General features: G+C 34.9%; 1 protein-coding gene across 6 annotated transcripts in view; it reads right to left on the bottom strand.

Annotated features, from left to right (window-relative positions):
• VPS50 (VPS50 subunit of EARP/GARPII complex) overlaps window positions 1–22,121 on the bottom strand; it is a 163,876-nt gene that overhangs the window by 118,477 nt on the left and 23,278 nt on the right. For all 6 annotated transcript variants that reach the window (XR_012512115.1, XR_012512116.1, XR_012512117.1 and 3 more), the window contains exons 5-11: window positions 19,937–19,990; window positions 19,033–19,103; window positions 18,226–18,343; window positions 18,107–18,142; window positions 16,883–16,965; window positions 1,907–1,949; window positions 411–509 (exon numbers count right to left, since the gene is read on the bottom strand). Coding sequence is in view for 1 of the 6 variants with exons in the window: in XM_003921207.4 (XP_003921256.1) it covers window positions 411–509; window positions 1,907–1,949; window positions 16,883–16,965; window positions 18,107–18,142; window positions 18,226–18,343; window positions 19,033–19,103; window positions 19,937–19,990 (504 nt within the window). In the remaining 5 variants the exon portion in view is untranslated. The remainder of the gene's footprint in view (window positions 1–410; window positions 510–1,906; window positions 1,950–16,882; window positions 16,966–18,106; window positions 18,143–18,225; window positions 18,344–19,032; window positions 19,104–19,936; window positions 19,991–22,121) is intronic.

Below are 22,121 nucleotides of genomic sequence, written 5' to 3'. Positions count from 1 at the left end.
AATGTTTGCATATCATTTTGAGGGAGTCATACTGCCCTACCTAACAACTCATGAAGCTGCAAATTAGGAAGTCTTGTTTCAGAACCAAGAGCTGAGATAAAAGAAACTACATATTGTCTCCTACTGAATTATCTTACAATATACTTTTTGGAAAATCTACATAAAATTGTGAAAATATTAACCCTGACAAGTACTTCATAGTTGAAAATAAACTACTGTAATGTTTTAATTACATTATATACACTCTGAGTCTAAGAGAACAACGATTTTATCATTGTTAATTCCGCATAAAAATGTACTCCATTAAATAAAACTTTCTAAGGACATGAGATTAATAACATTCAGACTTAATCAAGAAGGACAACAAATTGCTGATTAAAGAAAAATGCAAACATCCTTTTGAAACAAACCTGTGTTTTTCCAAGAAGTCGATAAGCTTGTTGAACCTTGGTATAATGGTTAATGTCAAAATTCTTGCAGATTTTGGAAAGAGCTACATCCAACTGTTCCTATGAAATTAAAAGAAGCAGCAAAAATTGGTTAAGGAATTACGTTTTCAAGGCAATGATAAGAAAACATTAACACTAATCTCTCACTTTTAGTTAATATTTAATTACATTTACTATCATACCAGATTTCAAAGTCAAAAACAAATTTAAATAAAGTTATAAATTATAATTGTAAATTTATTAGCAACTACAATCAAGTTTACCAACATATTAACATTTGAGTTTCTGTGTCTTAAAACCCATGCCTAGTATTTTATAGGAAACGAAATAATAGTTTTGTAATGAATTTTACTCTTATTACTACTTAATGTTTCCTCAACCATCTGCTAAAATATCATATAAACTCAATTTGAGGGACTACTGGAAAACAATAGAACAATCTTCCTGTAAGCAATGAAAAGGAATTCTCAACAAAACTATATTGAATTGAAAAGTATATGCCTCAAGGTTTAAGCTTTAATATCTAAATTACTACACTTATAGATTTCTATCTCGATGATTTCACTTTTAAATAAGAGCTTTTAATATAAATACAAAATGGTATCTATTAAGAGTGAAGAAATACTGAGCTCTCAAAAGAAAGCTTTCATTAAAATGTTCAGGGAAATGTTAACTTAAGCCACTCAAAGCAGTTGTTTTTGTGACTATCAAATAAACTGTCATTCTCACAATTATTTAATAGCAAATAATTGCATTTGTGGTCAAAAATTACTTTCACAAGGGGTAATTAGAAAGTCAATCTCAACTTTTATAAATACTCTTATCAGGAAAACAGTAAAATACTAGAAGAAACAAAATAATATTTATTAAAATGAATACCCTCCTTTGCAAAGATTGACAAGGAAAGAGATGAACTCTGAATATATGTAAGAGGCAAAACATGCTTCATGCTCACAATTACATATCTCTATCTTCCTAGTTTCTATATTTTTGATGAACTATATGAGTATCATTATGAGGTCTAGGAATTTAGGGGGATTTTCATCAGTCAATAATCACTTATAAGTAAATTAATCCACTATACCAAATAATAAAGTAACTGATAATTGAAATATAATAGAAAGTATTTAAAAATAATAAAGTAACTGATAATTAAAACATAATAGAAAGTATTTTGACTATTATATAATTTATATGAGAACATACCTATGACTAATAATTTGGGAATTTTTCCGGAAATGGTAATATTGTCAGATGCTGTTTTGGGATCCCATAATTTACAAGTAAATGTTTACACTAACTTGACCATGGATAGATATTCCAAATGAAAATCAAGAAATACAGAAAACTAGAGACATTGGTAATAACATGAAAGCCAAAACACAATGTTGCATTAATACTATTCAAAACCTTCTGAAAAGAAAAAGCCATTTGACTTAGGATATAATCCTTCTTACCTCAATCTGTTCCAAAGTATCTTGCAGCTTTGAATTCAGTTCACTATTTAAAAAAACAGAGTTAGATGTGTCTATCTCTAAAGGAGACAAATTGAGTGCTAATTAGATACATACTAACTGAATAATAAATCAACAAAATCAAAGATTAAGAGTATGAATAGTAAGACATGCTGCTGATTCTATATATAGACAATGCAATAAGAAAAAGAACTAGAAGGGAATAAATAAGAGTCACTGCCACCAGCAACAGGATTGTGTGAGTAGAATGTCTTCAAGAATCTACAGATCAAACTAAAAAAACTGAAGAATTGAAAATTGACAACTTTTATGAGACTGGCGTGCTGCCTACTGCACTGAGGAAACAGGTTGACAGCAATTTTTAAGGAGAAAAAGGATAGCCAGGTGTGGTGGCTCATGCCTGTAATCCCAACACTTTCGGAGGCTGAGGCAGGCAGATCACTTTGAGCTCATGAGTTCGAGACGAGCCTGGGTAACAGGGTAAAACCCAGTTTCCACAAAAAATAGAAAAAAAAAAAATTAGCCAAGCATTTGTGGCTCATGCCTGTAGTCCCAGCTACTCAGGAGGCTGAGGCTGGAGGATCACCTAAGCTCAGGAAGTAGAGGCTGCAGTGAGCTGAGATCACATCATTGCACTGCAGCCTGAGTGACAGAGTGAGACTCTGTCTCAAAAAATTTAAAAAAATTATAATAAAGAGAAATATATAATTTCAAAGTAAAATTTCCAAAATAAAAATAATTTCTATATTATTAGAAATAAAGATTTAGAAAACAGTATTTATTTACTATTTTTAAAAACCAAATGCCTGGGAATAAGTCTAACAAAAAATATGCAATAAAATACTGAGATAAAGTAGCCTTAAATACATGGAAGTATATGCTATGTTAATACATTTTTGTTGTTGTTGTTGTTGTTGTTGCTGTTCAGAAACGGTTTCACTCTGCTACCCAGGCTGGAGTACAGTGACATGAACATAACTCACTGCAAGCCTTGACCTCCTGTGCTAAACAGATCTTCCCATCTCAGCCTCCAGTAGCTGGGACTACAGGCATGTGCCATCACATTTGGCTAGTTGTTTGTTTGTTTTAATGTTTGTAAAGATAGAGTTTTGTCATGTTGCCCAGTCGGGTCTTGAGTTCCTGGGCTCAGGTGATCCTCTTACCTTAGCCACCCAAAGTCCTGAAATTACAAGTGTGAGCCTCTTCATCTGGCCAGTGTTAATATACTAAAATCTTCAATATAATTCTCACCAAAATGATCTATTATATTAACAGAAATTCTAACCACAATCACAGGTAGCTTTCTGTGTGTGTGCGTGAAAATTAACAAGCTGCTTATAAAATTTAAGTAAAAATGTAAAGGGCTAAGAATAGTCAAGAAAATCTTGAAGAACATTGTGGAAGGACATATTCTAAAATAGGTTAGGCTTATCAACACTAAGTTACTGTAATAAGATAGCAGTGCTGACATGAGGATACATAAGCAGATCAATAGAACAGAATAAAAATAAAGGAAAAAAGTCTTCAGATCTATGACAAGATATCCAATTGGCTGATAAACACAGAAATAGTGTGTCTACATAAACAATGTTTGTGTGTTTAATAGCCAATTGGTTATCTTCATTCTCAGTTATCTGAAGACTTTTACCCTTTATTTTTATTCTGTCTGAAACCTACTGGCCATTCAGGAAATGCAAATTAATACTATAAATACACCACAAAAAATGAATGACAAGAATGGCTAAAATAATTTAAAAATGAAAAATGATACCACCAAATGTTGACAAGGATGTTGAGCAAATGGACCTACTCCTTTGATGCTAGAGAAAAAGGAAACTGATATAACCTCTTGGAAAACCCTAGTATCTACTGAAACAACACACACTGTACCTCCCAGCAGGTCTAGTTGCTGAACAGAAAAGCACATAGAATGCTTGTAGCTTTTTTTTTTTTTTTTTTTTAGACAGAGTCGCTCTGTCTCCCAGGCTGGATACAGTGGCACAATCTCGACTCACTGCAACCTCTACCTCCCAGGTTCAAGCGATTCTCCTGACTCAGCCTCCTGAGTAGCTGGGATTACAGGTGTGCATAATCACACACAGCTAATGTATTGTATATTTGGTAGAGAGGTGGTTTCACTGTGTTAGCCAGGATGGTCTCCATCTCCTGGCCTTGTGATTTGCCCGCCTTGGCCTCCCAAAGTGCTGGAATTCGCCCACCTTGGCCTCACAAAGTGCCCCAAATGCTTGGCCTCCCAAAGGTGTGAGCCATCATGTCTGGGCTCAGCATTATTTTTAATAGGCAAAAACCTGAGACAACACAATTGCCTAGAATAATTAGATAAGTAAAGTGTGATACATTCACACAATGAAATCCTATAGCAATTAAAATGTATGTGAACCCCAAAAATGTGTTTGGCAAAAGAAGTTAGTAAAAATAGTTATATACTGTATGCTTCCATTTATTTAAAGTTCTAAACAAGCAAAACTAATTTCGGTGACAGAAGCCAGAACAGTGCTTACCTTTAGAAGAATGACCAGGATAAGACATGAGAGAAGTTTCTGGGCTGTTAGAAATACTCCGTTTCTACTTCTGGGTGGTAATTACATATCTATATTTACTTTATAAAAATTTACTGAGTTAAACTCATACACTTAGGACACGTGGTTGAATCTAGATTTTTCCCCCTTTAATTCTTACTAGGTCAGTAAAAAACAATTAACAGAACTAACATTATTTGAATTACTACATCTGATTACTAAAAAGGATGTGATATCTAAAAAAATAAATGCAAGCAGAGAGAACATATTGTAACAAGAAAGAATAAAACCTTATTGTTTCTAAAATAGTACAAACAAGTGAAAGACATTTAGCACACCAAAATCAGACAAACATTTTAAAAACTGCTGTCTACTGGTTATAAACTTGACTCTCAAATTCCTGGCAGCCAAAGCAAAAGGGAGGGCCACAGTACATAATTCAGCGTCTATAACATAAGAACATATCATTAGCTCAAAGGGGAAAAAGAAATCAAAACAAGGCTGGGTGCGGTGGCTCACGCCTGTAATTCCAGCACTTTGGGAGGCCAAGGCGGGCAAATCACAAGGTGAAGAGATTGAGACCATCCTGGTTAACATGGTGAAACCCAATCTCTACTAAAAATACAAAAATTAGCTCGGCATGGTGGTGCGCACCTTAGACCCAGCTACTCAGGAGGCTGAGGCAGGAGAATCACTTGAACCCGAGAGGTGTAGGTTGCAGTGAGCCGAGATCATGAACCCAAGAGGTGTAGGTTGCAGTGAGCTGAGATCATGAACCCGAGAGGTGTAGGTTGCAGTGAGCCGAGATTATGCCACTGCACTCCAGCCTGGAGACAGAGTGAGACTCAGTCTCAGAAAACAAAAAAAGAAATCAAAACAAAAATATAAAAATCACTTTTGTTGGCATTAAGTTCTGAGAAAAAATTTTGCCAGGTCATGATCTCCAAAGGCAAAACACCCCTGACAATATTCTTATAATACATACAATAATGGGTTCCTTACATTTGCTTCTTATAGAGCCTTTCAATGCAAGATGAAGAGATAATACCAGAATGAGATAGGTGTATAGACAGATACACATCGCAATCTGTCAAAAAAGTAAAACCAATATAATACAAGTACACAGTTTTTGATGCTCTCAAGAATAAATGTCCAAACATCTAGAGGAAGTAGATCATGGTCTACAAATACGATAAGCCTACTTTGAACTGAAGTTGAGGACTGGAGAGTATATTCTCCAGTAAAAACTGAAAGTGAGCAAAACTGTATCCTTTGACAATTAAGAGTGTAGAGCTGATACCTTATTAGAAAAATTAAGATCTCTAACCAGGATTTGTGCCTGAAATATAGCCAAATCCTCAGACATAGATTAAGGGAATACTTGTAGGTAGGACTGAAATTTCCTTAAAAAAATTATTCTAGGATAATTCTTGCCAAAAAAGTAATGAATGGATAAATAAGTGGATGAAGAATGAAAACTATTGTCCCCAAAATAATTCCCCCAAAAGGATAGCTTTGATAGTGCCTTAACACTTTCAAAGAACTAAATAAATCCTCATCCAACCCCAAGAAAACCAAAACAAACAAATCAGTATCTTCTCTCCCTCAGAGCTGTTCCTTCTCCCATGTACTCTGTCTCAATTCATGGCATCACCACCTACTCAAACAAAGCTGAAAATCTCAGAGTCATCTTGCATTCTTCTCTCTATATATGTAATTGGTAATCAAATCCTGATGATGCTACCATTTCATTTTGGTATTTCCCATATCTATCTGTGCTTATCTTTACTTAATTCTGTGTCCTAATTCAAACAATTATCACCCTTTACTTAGGGAATATAAATCATTCTATTATAAAGATACATGCATGTGTACATTCATTGCAGCACTATTCACAATAACAAAGACATGTGAATAGCGAGAAATGGAGTCAACCCAAATGCCCATCAATGATAGACTGGATAAAGAAGACATGGTACATATACACCATAGAATACTATGCAGCCATAAAAAGGAATAAGATCATGTCCTTTGCAGGGATATGGATGATGCTGGAAGCCATTTTCCTCAGCAAACTAACACAAGAATAGAAAACCAAACACCGCATGTTCTAACTCATAAGTGGGAGCTGCACAATGAGAACACAGAGACACAGGGAGGAGAACAATATATGCTGGGGCCTATTGGGATGGGTGGGGAGAAGAGCATCAGGATAAATAGCTAATGCATGCCCGACTTAATACCTAGGTGATGCGTTGATAGGTGCAGCAAACCACCATGGCACACATTTACCTATGTAACAGATCTACACATCCTGCACATGTACCCCAGAACTTAAAATAAAATAAAGAAATAAATAGCCTCCTAACAAATCTGCACATGCAACACACTTACTTTAAATCAATTCATCCATTTATTTGACAAATACCATCAACCAAACATTGTATAACATCCTTCAAAAAGCCGTCAGAAATAGCTCTGAGCAGGGGTCTAACTTCACATTGGATTTGGTCAATATTCTACATGATTTGGCAGATGCAGTGTTGTCAAATGGTTTGTATGTGAGAGGCTTTAGGCAAGGCAAGTGCTCTCTGTTCCTGTGGGCTCTACCATTTACTGTTGTCTTACATCTGGCAGCCTCACATTTATGTTACTTGCCTGGTCCCTAAATATATCTGAGTGCAGCTCTTTGTGTTCTTTTTTTGAGACGGAATCTCGCTATGTCACCCAGGCTAGAGTGCAGTGGCCCGATCTCAACTCACTGCAATCTCTGCCTCCCACTGCAATCTCTTGAACCTCCCAGGTTCAAGCAATTCTCCTACCTCAGCCTCCTGAGTAGCTGGGATTACAGGTGCTCACCACCACACCCAGATAATTTTGCATTCTTAGTAGAGATGGGGTTTCATCATGTTGGCCAGGCTGGTCTCGAACTCCTGACCTCAGGCAATCTGCCTGCCTCACCCTCCCAGGGATTATAGGCGTTAACCACCATGAGTGCAGCTCTTAAGTAGAGTAGAGCAAAACAAAACAACAACAACAACAACAACAACAAAAACCACACATTTATCTCCTGCTTTAAATCTTTTGGCATCTCCCTATTAAACTAAGGAGAAAAGCCCCAAATTAGTATGGCATGTAGATCTTTAACAATCTGACATGAAAAATTAACTTCCCATTCACTTATGTACTCTGCATAGCACCTGAAACAAACTCCAGACTTTCACACCCTCGGTTCTTATACATAATGTTCACAATAACTAGAATATCCCTTCTTCCTTTCTGACTCACAACCAACCATCTATCTTTCCAGGCTTAATTCAAATGCCGTCTTCTCTGGGAAATCCTTTCCTGTTAAGTAACTACCTCCATAACCATCATAATACTCTGTTTATAGCATCCTGTATTACAGTAAGGAATACCTGTGGCTATGTCTCCAAGGAACATGCCTTTAAGGCACTGTGGCTTATTCACCAGTGACTCCCCAGAACTAAATTTGCTACCTAACTCAGAAGAAAAATGGCAAAGTTTTGCCATCATTCCATCAGCCCCTATTCTCTACCTTAATAAATAAAACTACAGAGATAGAAGGAAAGGGAAGAGAATGTTTTAGAAGAAAAAGAACCACACTGAACTCTGGGTCTTCAAGTGCCTTAGCAAGAAAAGAGAGACAAGTAAGAGTTAAAGACAATTCCAATATCATGTGGAGTTCAAAATTTCACCCAAGGCTGATCCTAGAGTAACAGATACAGAGAGGCAAGTATAAATGGAATAATGAGTAATTCAGAACTGGTAAACATATTCCTTTAGGCAGTATTTTAAGTTTGGGGGAAAAAGAAACATATCTGAATTCATTCACAGGTTACAGCAATGGTTTGTTCAGCTTCTCGATCAAAACAAATGGGGCTTAGTGTTAGTATATGAAATTATAATAAACCTAGATATTTTTATGGTTGTTATTAAAGGTAAATGATTACATATTCTATTTATTAAGATTTAATGCAAATATGGTAAGGTAAATAGTATGTAGAAAATTATAAACATAAAAATCTATAAATCAAAAATTTGGTTTTATTAAAAATACTTTCAAATGTACAACTGCAATTTGACAATTTATTACTAATTAATTATATATATAAATTATAATGATTAAATAATGGACATTAACTGTACAGCTTTTAAAGAAGCTCTTAGCCATCATTTAGAAACATGAATTCAAGCCATTTCAATCAGTTAATCAAAGTATGTTAAAAGGATCCATTCATAAACATTTTGATAAATAAATGCAACATTATGGTCAAAAAAATTAGCAATTCTAAGATGGAAGGCTAAAAGCCTTTAAAAGCTATCTGCAAGCTGAATGGAATGAATCAAACAATTCTACAAAGCATTTTTACCATCACTACAGGAAATATTAAAAATAACTTAGCCATACAGAACCAATTAATAGTGTTCTTTAAACAGATGATTTAGGACACACATACACTCACAAGAATGAGTCCTAGAAAGGTTGCATAAAAATCAAGATTTTTGAAAAAAATCTGACTTTACAAAAAGACAAGATGGCACAGCACTAATATTTTAATAATCTTTCCCTGGTCTGTTATTAACAAACGATATGATTTAAGTCACATCCTTTAATATCTCCAGGCATCAGTTTCCTATATAACGGTTGGCTAGAGAGAAAGGGCTGTTTTCAGCGCTAGCATTTCATGATTCTTTTACATGCTGAAAACATGTTAGTCAATTGCCCAATTTGTACATGGTTCAGTAAAGTTCCAAAACTTTTAGAATTAGCTTAAGTAAATGTACTTCCAAGTTTATACTGTATATCCATGGCCCGAAGACGTTGACATTCCAGTCTGTTTAAAATCAGAGCCTATTCCAGTGGTTTTCAATCTACTTACAGGAAGCAGAGAATTTATCAGGACACCTCAGAGAAAACCTGATTTTTAAACACTGTGAAGCTAAACCAACAACGTCTAAGTACCATGAAGTGCCTACATGATCCTTCAAATCATACGTGACTGGGCTATAATAGAGCTCCTAAGATCACTTTGGATCTAACTAGATCTCTGTCTTTACTTAACTTTACTTAACTCTGTCCCTAACCTTGGCTGGGTGAAGTGACTCATGCTTGTAATCCCAATACTTTGGGAGGCCAAAGCGGGAGGATCGTCTGAGATCAGGAGTTCGAGAACAGCTGGCCAACATGATGAAACCCCATCTCTACTAAAAATAGAAAAAATTAGCTGGGTGTGGTGGCACATACTTGTGGTCTCAGCTACTTGGGAGGCTGAGGCAACAGAATTGCTTGAACCAGGGAGGTGGAGGTTACAGCGAGCCATGATCGTATCACTGCACTCCAGCCTGGGTGACAGAGCAAGACTCTGTCTCAAAAAAAAAAAAAAAAATCCCTGACCTAATCTATCACCACAAAGCTCAGAGTCCATTGCTAATATGCTAACATGTTCAAAACATCTCACTTTATTAACTGTAATTCTAGATCAGAGATTGGAACCTGAAGGCGAAATCCAGCTGGAAGCCTATGTTTCTAAATAAAGTTTTACTAGAACAGAACCACATCCCTTTGTTTACATTTAGTCTACAGCTACTTTCAGACTAAAAAGGCAGAGTTGAATAGTTGCAACAGAAACATTATGGTATGTAAAATCTAAAATATTTATTATCAGGCCCTTTAAAGGCAGTCTGCCAAGCCCATGCTAGAGTTCAGCAGAAGACCTTTTAGTTGGTCAAATGATGAAAGTTAAAACACCATATATGTGTATATGTATACAGTGTACATGTATACATATATAGTATATGTATACTGTATACATACAAATTATGTGTGTGTGTACTATATATATATATATATATTTTTTTTTTTTTTTTAATTAGTAAACGGTAAAAGTGGTTTACTCCAGGGATTAGGAAAGGGAAAGGTGAATGGGGCAGAAAGAAAATCCTTTGCATTTTGTTTAAAACCCTCTTGTTTATTATGATTTTTGCCATATGTAACTATTATTTTACATTATTTAAAACAACACAACATGGCAGAAGGAGGCAGAGAAAAATAAGTTAAAATAAAAGATAAAGGAGTGCAGGTGGTATCATCATAGCATGGCATCAAAAACTTGGTCCAAGCTGACCAAGCAACAAAGACTCAGGATCTAGACAATGGATCAAGCTGAGGCCTGGTAACCCAGAAGAAACAATCAATGTTCAAATATTACTCAAGGCAGGGCTCCTTAAGGTCTTTGACCTTAGAGAAAGAAAGTAGGCACATCTTGCTATAAATTAATTGAATGCAATAGGGGAAGAAAAGTTCCCAGTATTGCTATATTTGTAAGCTGCATTCATTTACCATATGATGTAAAGACTTTCTACAACCTACAAGTTTCACTAGACTACCAAGATCATATTCTGAGAAAAAAATGAAGGGATTCTTGAAAGATTGTGAGACATTTAATACATCCGTTTATGTTAAAGTACAGTACTCAGCAAACTAGTTCAGTAGTATGCAAACTTCTCAGTGCATCATGCTATCAGGCTTCTTCAAGTAGTTTCTTTCAAATGAAATCCAGTAATAAACCAGTTTTGACTTTTAAAAATTACTTTTTTTGAAACAAATTTAGACAAATTTCAAGTGAAAAAGAAATTAAGTACTTTATTCACAGATGCACTTTAGCATAAACACATTCTGATTCTTATTCTCAATAAATCCCACTAAATTACTCAATCAACTCAGGAAATGTCAAATAATGTAAAAATGTTCTCGGTCAGTTATAAAAGTGGACAAAACTGGGATTACTGTATCTTTTATTAAAGATGCTGAAACATGGCACATCTCAAGATACAAGGTGCAGAGGAAGTGCTAGTTCTTTCATTTTTTCTGAGTGAAAACTGGTGTGCACTGGGTGCATCACTATATGACAGTCATTCCTTAGTCTACGTGGAGATTGTTCTGAGACCCTCTGTAGACATCAAAATCTATGGATGCTCAAGTCCTTTATATAAAATGGCACAGCACTTGCATATAACCTATCCACATCCTCCTCTGTACTTTAAATCATCTTGATTACTTATAATGTTTAATACAATGTAAATGCATGTAAACAGTTATATTGTATTAATTTTTATTTGTATATTGCATTGTTATTTTTTGTGTTGTACTGTTATTTTTGCTGCTGCTTTTTTTCTTTCCAAATACCTTCCATTTCTGGCTGGTTGAATCCAGAGATACAGAACACATGGATACAGAGGGCTGATTATACTTAGCATTTCATGTATTAAACTACCTAGGCATATAATGTGAGACTTACAAGATATAGAGTCAATATGTCTTTATGCAGAAGCAAATATGTAAATTCTGTTTTTCCTACTTTCAGAATCTTAAGAGTCAGCCCCAAGTTTTTCCATGTCAGCTACTCCAAGTAACTCTCCTTAGACCACAGGGTCTCTGCTCTCTACCAAAAACAAAAACCTTATTTCCAATAAAGGAGTGATGTGACTAGGAAAGAAAAGAGGAACACACAATCTGCCAAGGAAAAATTAAGAGGTAGACAATCAGGTACACTGTGCATATCAACTTGCTTAAAATATTAAAAAAAAAAAAAAAAGTCACACCAGAATTCAGAAATGTTCTACATCATGGGGTGATTCTCTTAAAAACCATTTCTAAGGGAAAATATGTATGAGTCTCTAGTCATCAACAAGAATTAGAATATATATAAATGCTTAAAAAAATGACAATATATAAATTCAGTTGGAAGTTAATTACTGTTCTTATGATTACTAGAATGCAAAATGCTTGTTCACTCTAATTCACTCAGGTCCAAGCAAAGATTAAATCTTGCCTTTGGCTAAGTTCCACAAGCCCAAGTCAATTAAATACATTTTTAAAGTGTGGATGAATCCTGTATGAGTAGGCCCAACTAGAGAGCAACAGTGTACTAGGAAGACCAGAGGAAAAAGAGCAAAAGAAAGAAAAACACACAGAAAAAAAGAGGTGTATCTAATTTATAAAGACAAAAATAAAAGAACGCTGGGCCTCAACATGACCCACATATCAATTAACTCTACCCCTATATCCCACATCGTATCATCTACAAAAGAAGTGAATAAACTTATTATGCTTTAGCATATAAACAAAAGATGAGAGGAGGACCTTTTGTTGTATCCTAGTTAGGAGGACATGGGTGCACAGGAGAGAAGAACTGGGCCAACAGGAGCCGGGCTATCTCTGTCCACTTTTGGCTTCACCTTTAACCTCCTGAGCATGTCGCTATTAAGACCCCTCTGGCTCATCTCACCGCATCTTTGAAACAGGGAAAATAAAATGAACACTCTTCCTTCCCCGACCAAAAAAGAGTAAAACAACATGTGAAGGGAAAGAGGGAATGGCGTTAGGCAGGTGAATGGTGGCTGGCAAAGGACACTGTGCTGGTATGGGGTGGAGAAGAAACGCTAGCAGAGGGGCTATCATCATCCACCAGACAGCTGCAACTAATCTCTGCTCTCTGAGTCACCCTGACACTGTCACTAAATCACCAAGTTAAAAACACAACTTTATCTAACAGTTTTCCTAAGATATCTAAAGTAAAACCCCATTACAAAGAATTCCCTGGTATGTGTGAATGTATTTGTAATGTATTTTTACCTATTTGCAGAGAGTAAGACCAATTTTTCTTATTACCATATGCATGACTCACATATCTAAAAACAGTATGCTTCTTATACACTGTATTACCGAAAATAAAATGACTATTAATTTAAATATTTTCAGCTTCAACCTTTTTATCTCATTCAATAACTGTAGCCACGCCTCCTCCACATATCACTATATCCATTAATTTTAAAAGTGCTCAGAAGCACTTTTATATCAATTTTTAAAAGCTCAAATAAGAATTTCTTTCAAAGACATTTTTTACAGTTAACACTCATCATGTAAGACATTTACTTTAGCAAAGCTAAAATAGATTTTTAATTATATGAAAGTTTCAACACATCACCTGCTCCCTCAATTTCCTGCCAACAAATTCCACGCTCCTTCTTTCCCATTATAATGGATAGTGACCTTTCCAAAGTCAATCTCTGCTATAATCCCTGCAAAGCCTTAGTATATTATTGTGCTATGGTATTTTATTTTCAGCTTCTCTTTCCCACCAATTTTCAAATATTGATGTTTCTCCCTCATAATTCCACATCTGTCCTCGTCACAAAATTTCCCCACCTTACACTTGATAATTCAACCAACTCCCACCATATTTGTCCCCAAAAGGTCAGCTATGACCTCTCTGTTGCTATAAATCCAATATATACATATTTTCAGTCTTCATTTTGCTTGGTATCTCTGCGACAAAGATTTCATTCCTGGTATAGACAGTTCCTATTCACAACCCTCATATCCTGGCCTACGTTAAGTCCTCCTGCTCTTCCTTCAGGTCCTCCTTTAGTCTTGATCCCCAAAGGAGAGTTAGATCCAAATGTTTCCCCTAGATGCACAACTTCCTTGTCTTTAAAACCTAAATCTACTGGTGCCTACTTTATGTTAAGTCCTTGATAGATTATGCTCTTTATGAAACCAGGGATTATACTGATTACACTGTATGTGGCTTATCACCATACTGCCAATTTCAAAGCAAAGTACCTGCCATAAACACTCTGTAAATACATAACTGTCTGAATTATTTTCACCCAGTAAACAAGCTGTTATCATATAACAGATTTATCACTAAATGGATGCTTTGGTTAAAGTGGATTTGTTTTTTTCAGGACCCAGAATGGCTTGTTAGAAATTTCTGAATACATTCAACATACTAAAACTAATTCTCTGTTTACTTAACCAAGTAAGTGTAAATGACATCATCGAGTTTCTAATAATGACAGTTAATCACTCTCAAAATGGACAGAACTAAAGTATCACTGGTACTACTCAATTAATATCCTAACCAAATAAAAAATGTGTAACTTCAAGCTGGGTGTGTTGGCTCATGCCTGTAATACCAGTACTTTGGGAGACTGAGGCTGGCAGATCACTTCAGGTCAGGAGTTTGAGACCTATGTGGACAACACGGCGAAACCCCGTCTCTACTAAATATACAAAAACTAGCCAGACATGGTGGTGGGCACCTGTAATCCCAGCCACTTGGGAGACTAAGGCAGGAGAAGCGCCTGAACCCAGGAGTCAGAACCCAGTAAGCCAAGATCATGCCACTGAACTCCAACCTGGGCGTCAGAGTAAGACTCCATCACAAACAAACAAACAAATGTACAACTTCAATCTGCATGTTTTAAAGAAAAAAACGACATAGGGACTTAAATAGCATCTCTGAGAGGAAACTATCTAGCCTTTAGCCTAAAACCAGCAAAGATCTATGATATGAGAGAAATTTTTTAATTAATTCAAACCTATATTAATGTTTTGCTCCACTATAATATTTTTACTTTTCAGGTACTAGCAAACAACATCTGTAACAACAGTGAGTCATGCTCACTGAATGCCAGAATTTCCATACAGGAGAGACAAACGGGACGCAATCTTGAATAGGTATAAATTTAACTTGAAACTGGATTTGCTTGGCAAGCACACTATTTTACTTAGATTGTACATTTATTTGTGATGGCTTTAGAGGAATATTGGAAACTACACCTAGGGATCAGAGCTTCTCCAAGGTACTATCACAAGTAATGCAAACTCTTCATTTTAAGCAAACCAAAATGCTATTAATAAAGTTAGAAATAATACCAAAATATGCAGTGGCTATTTTTCTACTGTACATTTAATAATAAACGAAAGACATAACACATTAAATACAAAACCACTTAAATATTACAAACATGATTATTACATAAACTAAAATTATACTTAAATTTTCCAAAAGACTTCTTATCATAATGACCCAAATGCTTGAACCATCTGGATCTTAAAAACAAGCTGCAATAACATCCTCAATATTTATAAGCTGGGCAAAGTTAAGGAAGAATTCCCAAGAGATGCAATGAAAATATGAACAGATAATTTATTCTTTTTTTTTTTTTTTTTGAGACAGAGTTTCACTCTTGTTACCCAGGCTGGAATGCAATGGCACAATCTCGGCTCACCGCAACCTCCACCTCCTGGGTTCAGGCAATTCTCCTGCCTCAGCCTCCCAAGAAGCTGGGATTACAGGCACGTGCCACCATGCCCAGCTGATTTTTTGTATTTTTAGTAGAGACGGGGTTTCACTGTGTTGACCAGGATGGTCTCAATCTCTTGACCTTGTGATCCGCCCACCTCGGCCTCCCAAAGTACTGGAATTACAGGCATGAGCCACCATGCCCGGCCAGATAATTTATTCTTGTCTATAACTCTAAAGAATCAGAAAAAAAGCTCATCATCACTGGTCCTTAGAGAAATACAAATCAAACCACAATGAGATACCATCTCACACCAGTTAGAATGGCAATCATCAAAAAGTCTGAAAAGAACAGATGCTGAAGAGGATGTGGAGAAAAAGGAATGCTTTTACACTGTTGGTAGGGGTGTAAATTACTTCAATCATTGTGGAAGACAGTGTGGTTATTCCTCAAGGATCTAGAACCAGAAATACCATTTTGACCCAGCAGTCTCATTACAGGGTATATACTCAATGGATTAGAAATCATTCTACTATAAAGACACATGCACATGTATGTTTATTACAGCACTATTCACAATAGTAAAGACTTGGAACCAACCCAAATGCCCATCAATGATAGAATGGATAAAGAAAATGTGGCACATATACACCATGGAATATTATGCAGTAATAAAAAAGGATGAGTTCGTGTCCTTTGCAGGGACATTGATGAAGCTGGAAACTATCAATCTCAGCAAACTAACAGAAGAACAGAAAACCAAACACTGCATGTTCTCACTCATAAGTGGGTTTTGAACAGTGAGAACACATGGACACAGGAAGGGGAACATCACACACCAGGGCCTTTCAGGGAGTAGGGGGCTAGGGGAGGTATAGCATTAGAAGAAATACCTAATGTAGATGATGGGTTGATGAATGCAGCAAACCACCATGACACATGTACACCTATGTAACAAACCTGCACATTCTGAACGTGCATCCAAGAACTTAAAAATTTTTTAAAGTGTTAAAAATAAATAAATAAAATCAACAAGAAAAATAGAAGCAATTGGATTGGAAAAAACATGAAAAATAATTTCAATGAGGTAACCAAAAAAAGCAGGAATGATAACTATCTAATCTTTCACACCTTAAAACCTATTATTTATAATTTTATTGTACTGCCCACATATAAACATGAATGTTAAACTAGAACTAGTACTTTATACTAGCTTTCAATGTTTATTAACATTGTTACACAACTACTACATAAACAGCTGACCAATAGAATCTGCTTGAAAACTTTTCTGTGACCTTACCTTATACAACTGTAATGTTTAAAAGTGCTGGCAGCTTTCTGACATTCAAGGCACAATTGAATAGCTCCTGGATAGTCTTCCTCCTTTAAGATAGCAACAACAGGAGTCATTAGACTAGTAACATTTTTTTCTTAAAGCCCTTGACAGAAACACATCTCTGTTCAAATTCTAACCAAAAGTTACAGAATCAAAAAAAAATTAATTCCTCTTAGAATATCAATGATAGATAAATGACAAAATATAAGAGGCAACTATTTCCAGGCCTAAAATATACATATAGAAGAAATATTTAAAATATTCTATTCCCTCAAAGTAACAGCCTTCTGAGACCATGACTTATGGATAAATCTTACATTAAATCCTTAGCTGCTTTCCAAGAAAGGTTTTCTTTAACTGTTAATATATCTTCTTACAGTAATGCCTATATAAAATGCTCCAAAATAGTATGCATTCTATTTGTAATGGATATTCAACAATTTACCACCAAAAAAATAAATAGTTCTAAAGAAGTAAATTTGGAAAAAAAAACAACATATTAATAACCTCAGAGTATTTTTATGATCTAACAGTAACTTAATGCCAAATGAATTTTTCATGAGTTTCTAAAACCCTAGTTAGCAGTAATAGTTGAGAAGTAATAAAATAATTATATAGAAAACCACAAAAACTTTTCCCTATGCTCAATTCTAAATTGAGCAGATGCAATTCAAACCACTGGTGATGCTGATAAGGACAAAGTACCTATCCCAAGGAGCTCAGGTATTATAAGAAACATGCAAGTTACATTATGCTTTGGTGAACCTTATGACAGAAGTAAACAGAAAATGCTAAGAATGCATCAAAGAGAAAACGGATGGCTCTCTCAGAAAAGCAATTAATACATGATACTGAACATAAATACAGTATCGCACTTTCCTTTAATTATTACTATTTGTTAGATAAAAAAGATGTTAATTTTTATTGTTGTTTGGATGCAATACAATCAAATAGTTAACATTCCAGTGTTATTATAAGATAAATGTTTCCCTAAATATATTTGCTTTTCTAAATGAAGTATATGCCATGTCAATAGAAAAAGGCTCCAGAGCAAGTATCTTTATGTGTCTAAAAATACTCTTTATATCACATACCAATTTGAGAAAAATGCACTTCTGAATTTTGTCTGCTTTAATGTTTCCATACAATATCACTATGACTTCAAATTTCCAAAACTTGTTAACTTACCTCCAGCATTTCACTTAAGCGTACATCTGTTCTTTGCTGAAAAAAACAAAAATCAAAAGTAAAGTCTGTTTCAACCACAAAATTCAGTTTCAATATTTTTAAAAATGATCCATATATACCAATGTTTTTATAGTTCTCAGAGATTTCAGAAGTCCAATCAGCAACTGACGCTTCCTTTGATTTGCAAGAAGGCCTAAACTAGCTTGAGTAAAACCTTCTTTTGCAATATTCAAGTGTCTGCAAAAGTGAACAATAAATAAATGTTTTTTATTATAATAATAATATCTGCACAGAACAATTAGGTAACTAATGGCAGTGAAATGGATTACTATTAAAACCAAGGATTTAAACTACTATTTGACAAATATACTCAATGGCCAGTCTAAACCAACATGACTCAAAACACCGTGAGAAGATTGGTGCCAATTCACAACCTGCTAGTGGTCTATAACAAAAAAGTACAGAAACTGAGAATAAGCACTTAAAACACTTAGTGTAAAAGCTGACAGAATAATTATTTTTGTGACTCTAATAATTTTTTAAAAATCCACACTGTATTATATGTCTTTCCTTCTTTATTTCATTTTATTACTAATTTGTTTTTATTGCATTACTTAAAAATAACAGCCTGTAACAGACTGGAAATTTTAGAAAGAAAAAAATAGGTCCTTCACCACAAATAGTTTGAGAAGCACTAGTCTAAACAATACAAAAACAGGAATTTTTTTAAAACCATAAGTAGATTTAGAGATATTTCCCACAAACCCTCTTAGTGTAGTCTTTAGATCATAATACATATTTGCTTAATGAATGATATTCTAGAAACCACAGCCATAATTTAAAAAATCAATTATTAATTATAGATTCCATAGTTATTCTTGAAATATTGTCCAGCTTAAAGAACAAAATGTCATCAAAAGCAATACCTTCTCCCATTTGTACAGATAACAGCAGCTAATTGAAGACCTGTCTGCAATGAGGTAACTCTTTCAAGTTCCTACGGAAAGATTAGGTACAGGTTATTATCAGAGGTATTTTATTTTTCTTTCTTATTTATATAGTACTCTTAACAAAAACTCTAGTCAGTTTCAAAGAAAACCTACTTGAAAAACAAAGTAGCATCAAAAATACCTGAACTTGAAAACTGTTAGTATATTTTTCACAAAATTTTTAAAGTGACTACTTGCAAATGATTTTCACAATGACAGATGACAAAATATTTAGTCAGTATTGCTTGTAAGGAAATCTAGACCCAACTTGTTGCGGACAGAAAGAAACAAATACCAGTAATATATCTATTTAAATGTTTCTACCCAAGAGAACGTCACAAGGTAATTAAAGGATATGACAAATATGATTTCTGTTTACTAAGATGCTTTGACAATGAAAGTCTTCATTTGAACATTGGTAGACATTTCAATAGATTTTGAACACTCTGATTTTCTAATGAAAACACATTCAGTTATACAGTTCCAATTTTATCATATTTTAAAGCCAGATTGTTATATTGCCAATGAGTGGTCAATACTGCTGAATCTGTTTGTCTGTTAATGGGAGTAATTTTCACTGGCTCTTCCAAAGTTTGAAGAACCCCAAGAGATCACTTTAGAATCATATATAAAAACCGTTCACGTCTTCAGTTTGATAAATTACCCCAAATGAAAAAGAAAAACATACATACATAGATACACACACGCACACAAACACAGAGTCAACATGCTGCTACAGAATTATAGACAAAAAAATAATTATAATATTTTGACAGTTCCAAATGTAAATCACTCAACCATTTAAAAATTCTGCTATAAAAAATAACAAATATTATCCTACCTTTACATAAGCAGGCTGTTTTTCAAGGATTAAATCTGCTACTTTTTTAGATACCTATAAGAAGACGTAATCAAACAAAGGAAGTAAAAGAACAAGCCTCATGCTTTCTATGACATTTTATATTTGAATTTTTAAAAGAATAGTCCACAGATCTCCCCAATAACTTCTAGAACAGCTACTGGCATACCATGGCCATATACATTTCCCTAGGCTATGAAATTAGTAAAAGAGGTGATATAATAAAGCACACAGCACAGGTTCTGTCCTTAACAGAAACTCGATAAATGATCATTATTGTTGTTAATAATATGAGTCTCATTATCTGATTTACCTAACATTAATCAAAAAGTGTAACCATCTTTAAGGGAATAGGATTTTATTGAAAAAGATGAAATTGCTAAGCAGATTTTTAATCAACTGAATTTATGGAGATAATATCTGGAAACAAAACTTGCTTATACCCTTAGATCCTTTATGCTGCATAAGAAGACAGGCAAGTAGTTTGGTCCTCTACTTCTGAAAAGCTGAAAACATGTTTCTTGGAATGCTATAAAGATATCTAAGGTTGTATATAGTATTCTATGAATAATATTAATATATGCAAGTTAGAAGTAGAATGATTTTGAACATGAGGCTCTAATTCCACCATTTCAGGGTACCTGCCAACTTCACTAACAGATACAGCACATGCAGCATGAAGCAGGACACACAGAAGGTATTTAGGGAGTGTTTACTCCAGAAACACAATTGGCTCCCCTTCCCCAGGCCAACTGAGAACAAAACATTGCATGCCCACTATACTAATGCATTAACCCTGTCAATTTTCTTAATCTGCCTCAAGCATCTTTGAAATTATGTAAATTAATTTTTAGATACACTCATTGTTTCTGTCTATAAAGAGGGATTCCACTAAAGTTAGGAAAATCAAATGTTAAATGGTGTTTAGACTTCAATTAACCAAGAAATATCAATGTTAATCCTAAATATCGTTTTAATAATTCCAAACATTCGGCAGGCTGTCTAGTAATATAGAGTACTGATCCATGGCCTGTGAGGAACCAGGATATACAGCAGGAATTGAGTGGCAGGTAAGCAAACGAAGCTTTATCTGTATTTACGGCCACTCCCGGTCACTTGCATTACAGCCTGAGTTGCTCCTCCCATAAGATCAGCGATGGCATTAGATTCTCATAGGAGCACTAACCATATCCCTACTGTAAACTGTGCATACAAGGAATCGAGGTTGTATACTCCTTATGAGAATCTAATGCCTGATAATCTGTCACTGTCTCCTATCAGATGGGACTATCTAGTTGCAGGAAAACAAGCTAAGGGATCCCACCGATTCTACATTATGCTGAGTTGAATAATTATTTCATTATATATTATAATAGAATAATAATAGAAATAAAGTACACAATAAATGAAATGCACTTGAATCATTCTGAAACCATCCCCATTCAACCCCCCACCAGTCCATGGGAAAATTGTCTTCCACAAGACTGGTCCCTGATGCCAAAAGAACTGGTAACTGCTGCTCTAGAACTCAACTGCCTTCTCCTGCCCAAGACTGCCCTACACCACTACTGAGACTTCTGAGTGTAACAGAAAAGTATATCTTCCTTTGTTTGCCAGTTGTATTATTAAAAATCATATCTTAAATTCAAACAGATAAACTTATTCCTACTGGTCCTTTGGTTGAAAAAAATAAGATCACATGCTACCATTAATTAAGCCCCCTACAGTAGAGTCTGAATTTCATAAAGTGGGTTTGGCCTAACATGAAGAAATTATACAATCACAGAAATCTTACAGCATTAAAGAAAATGTAAGCCTAACCTATCACTTTATTGATAAACAAAAGGGAGTAACTGAGGTTAAATGATTTACACAACTTCATAGTTAAATAGTGACTATAACTCAGATTTTCTGAATCTCACGGAGACCTTTATTCTGAGAAAAGGATACTCCATTACAGGACCAGCCATAGTGGCTCTTGCCTGTCATCCCAGTGCTTTGGGAGGCTGAGACAGAAGAATTGCTTGAGTCCCAGAGTTCGAGACCAGCCTGGGCAACACAGTGAGACATCATCTCTACAAAATATTTTAAAAATAGCCAGACACAGTGGCACATGCCTGTAGTCCCAACTACTCAGGAGGCTAAGATGGGAGAATTATCTGAATCC

This window comes from Saimiri boliviensis, chromosome 10, assembly GCF_048565385.1.
Source record: "Saimiri boliviensis isolate mSaiBol1 chromosome 10, mSaiBol1.pri, whole genome shotgun sequence".
In the NCBI taxonomy this organism is placed as follows: domain Eukaryota; kingdom Metazoa; phylum Chordata; class Mammalia; order Primates; family Cebidae; genus Saimiri; species Saimiri boliviensis.
This window is presented reverse-complemented; position numbering and strand designations above follow the sequence as displayed.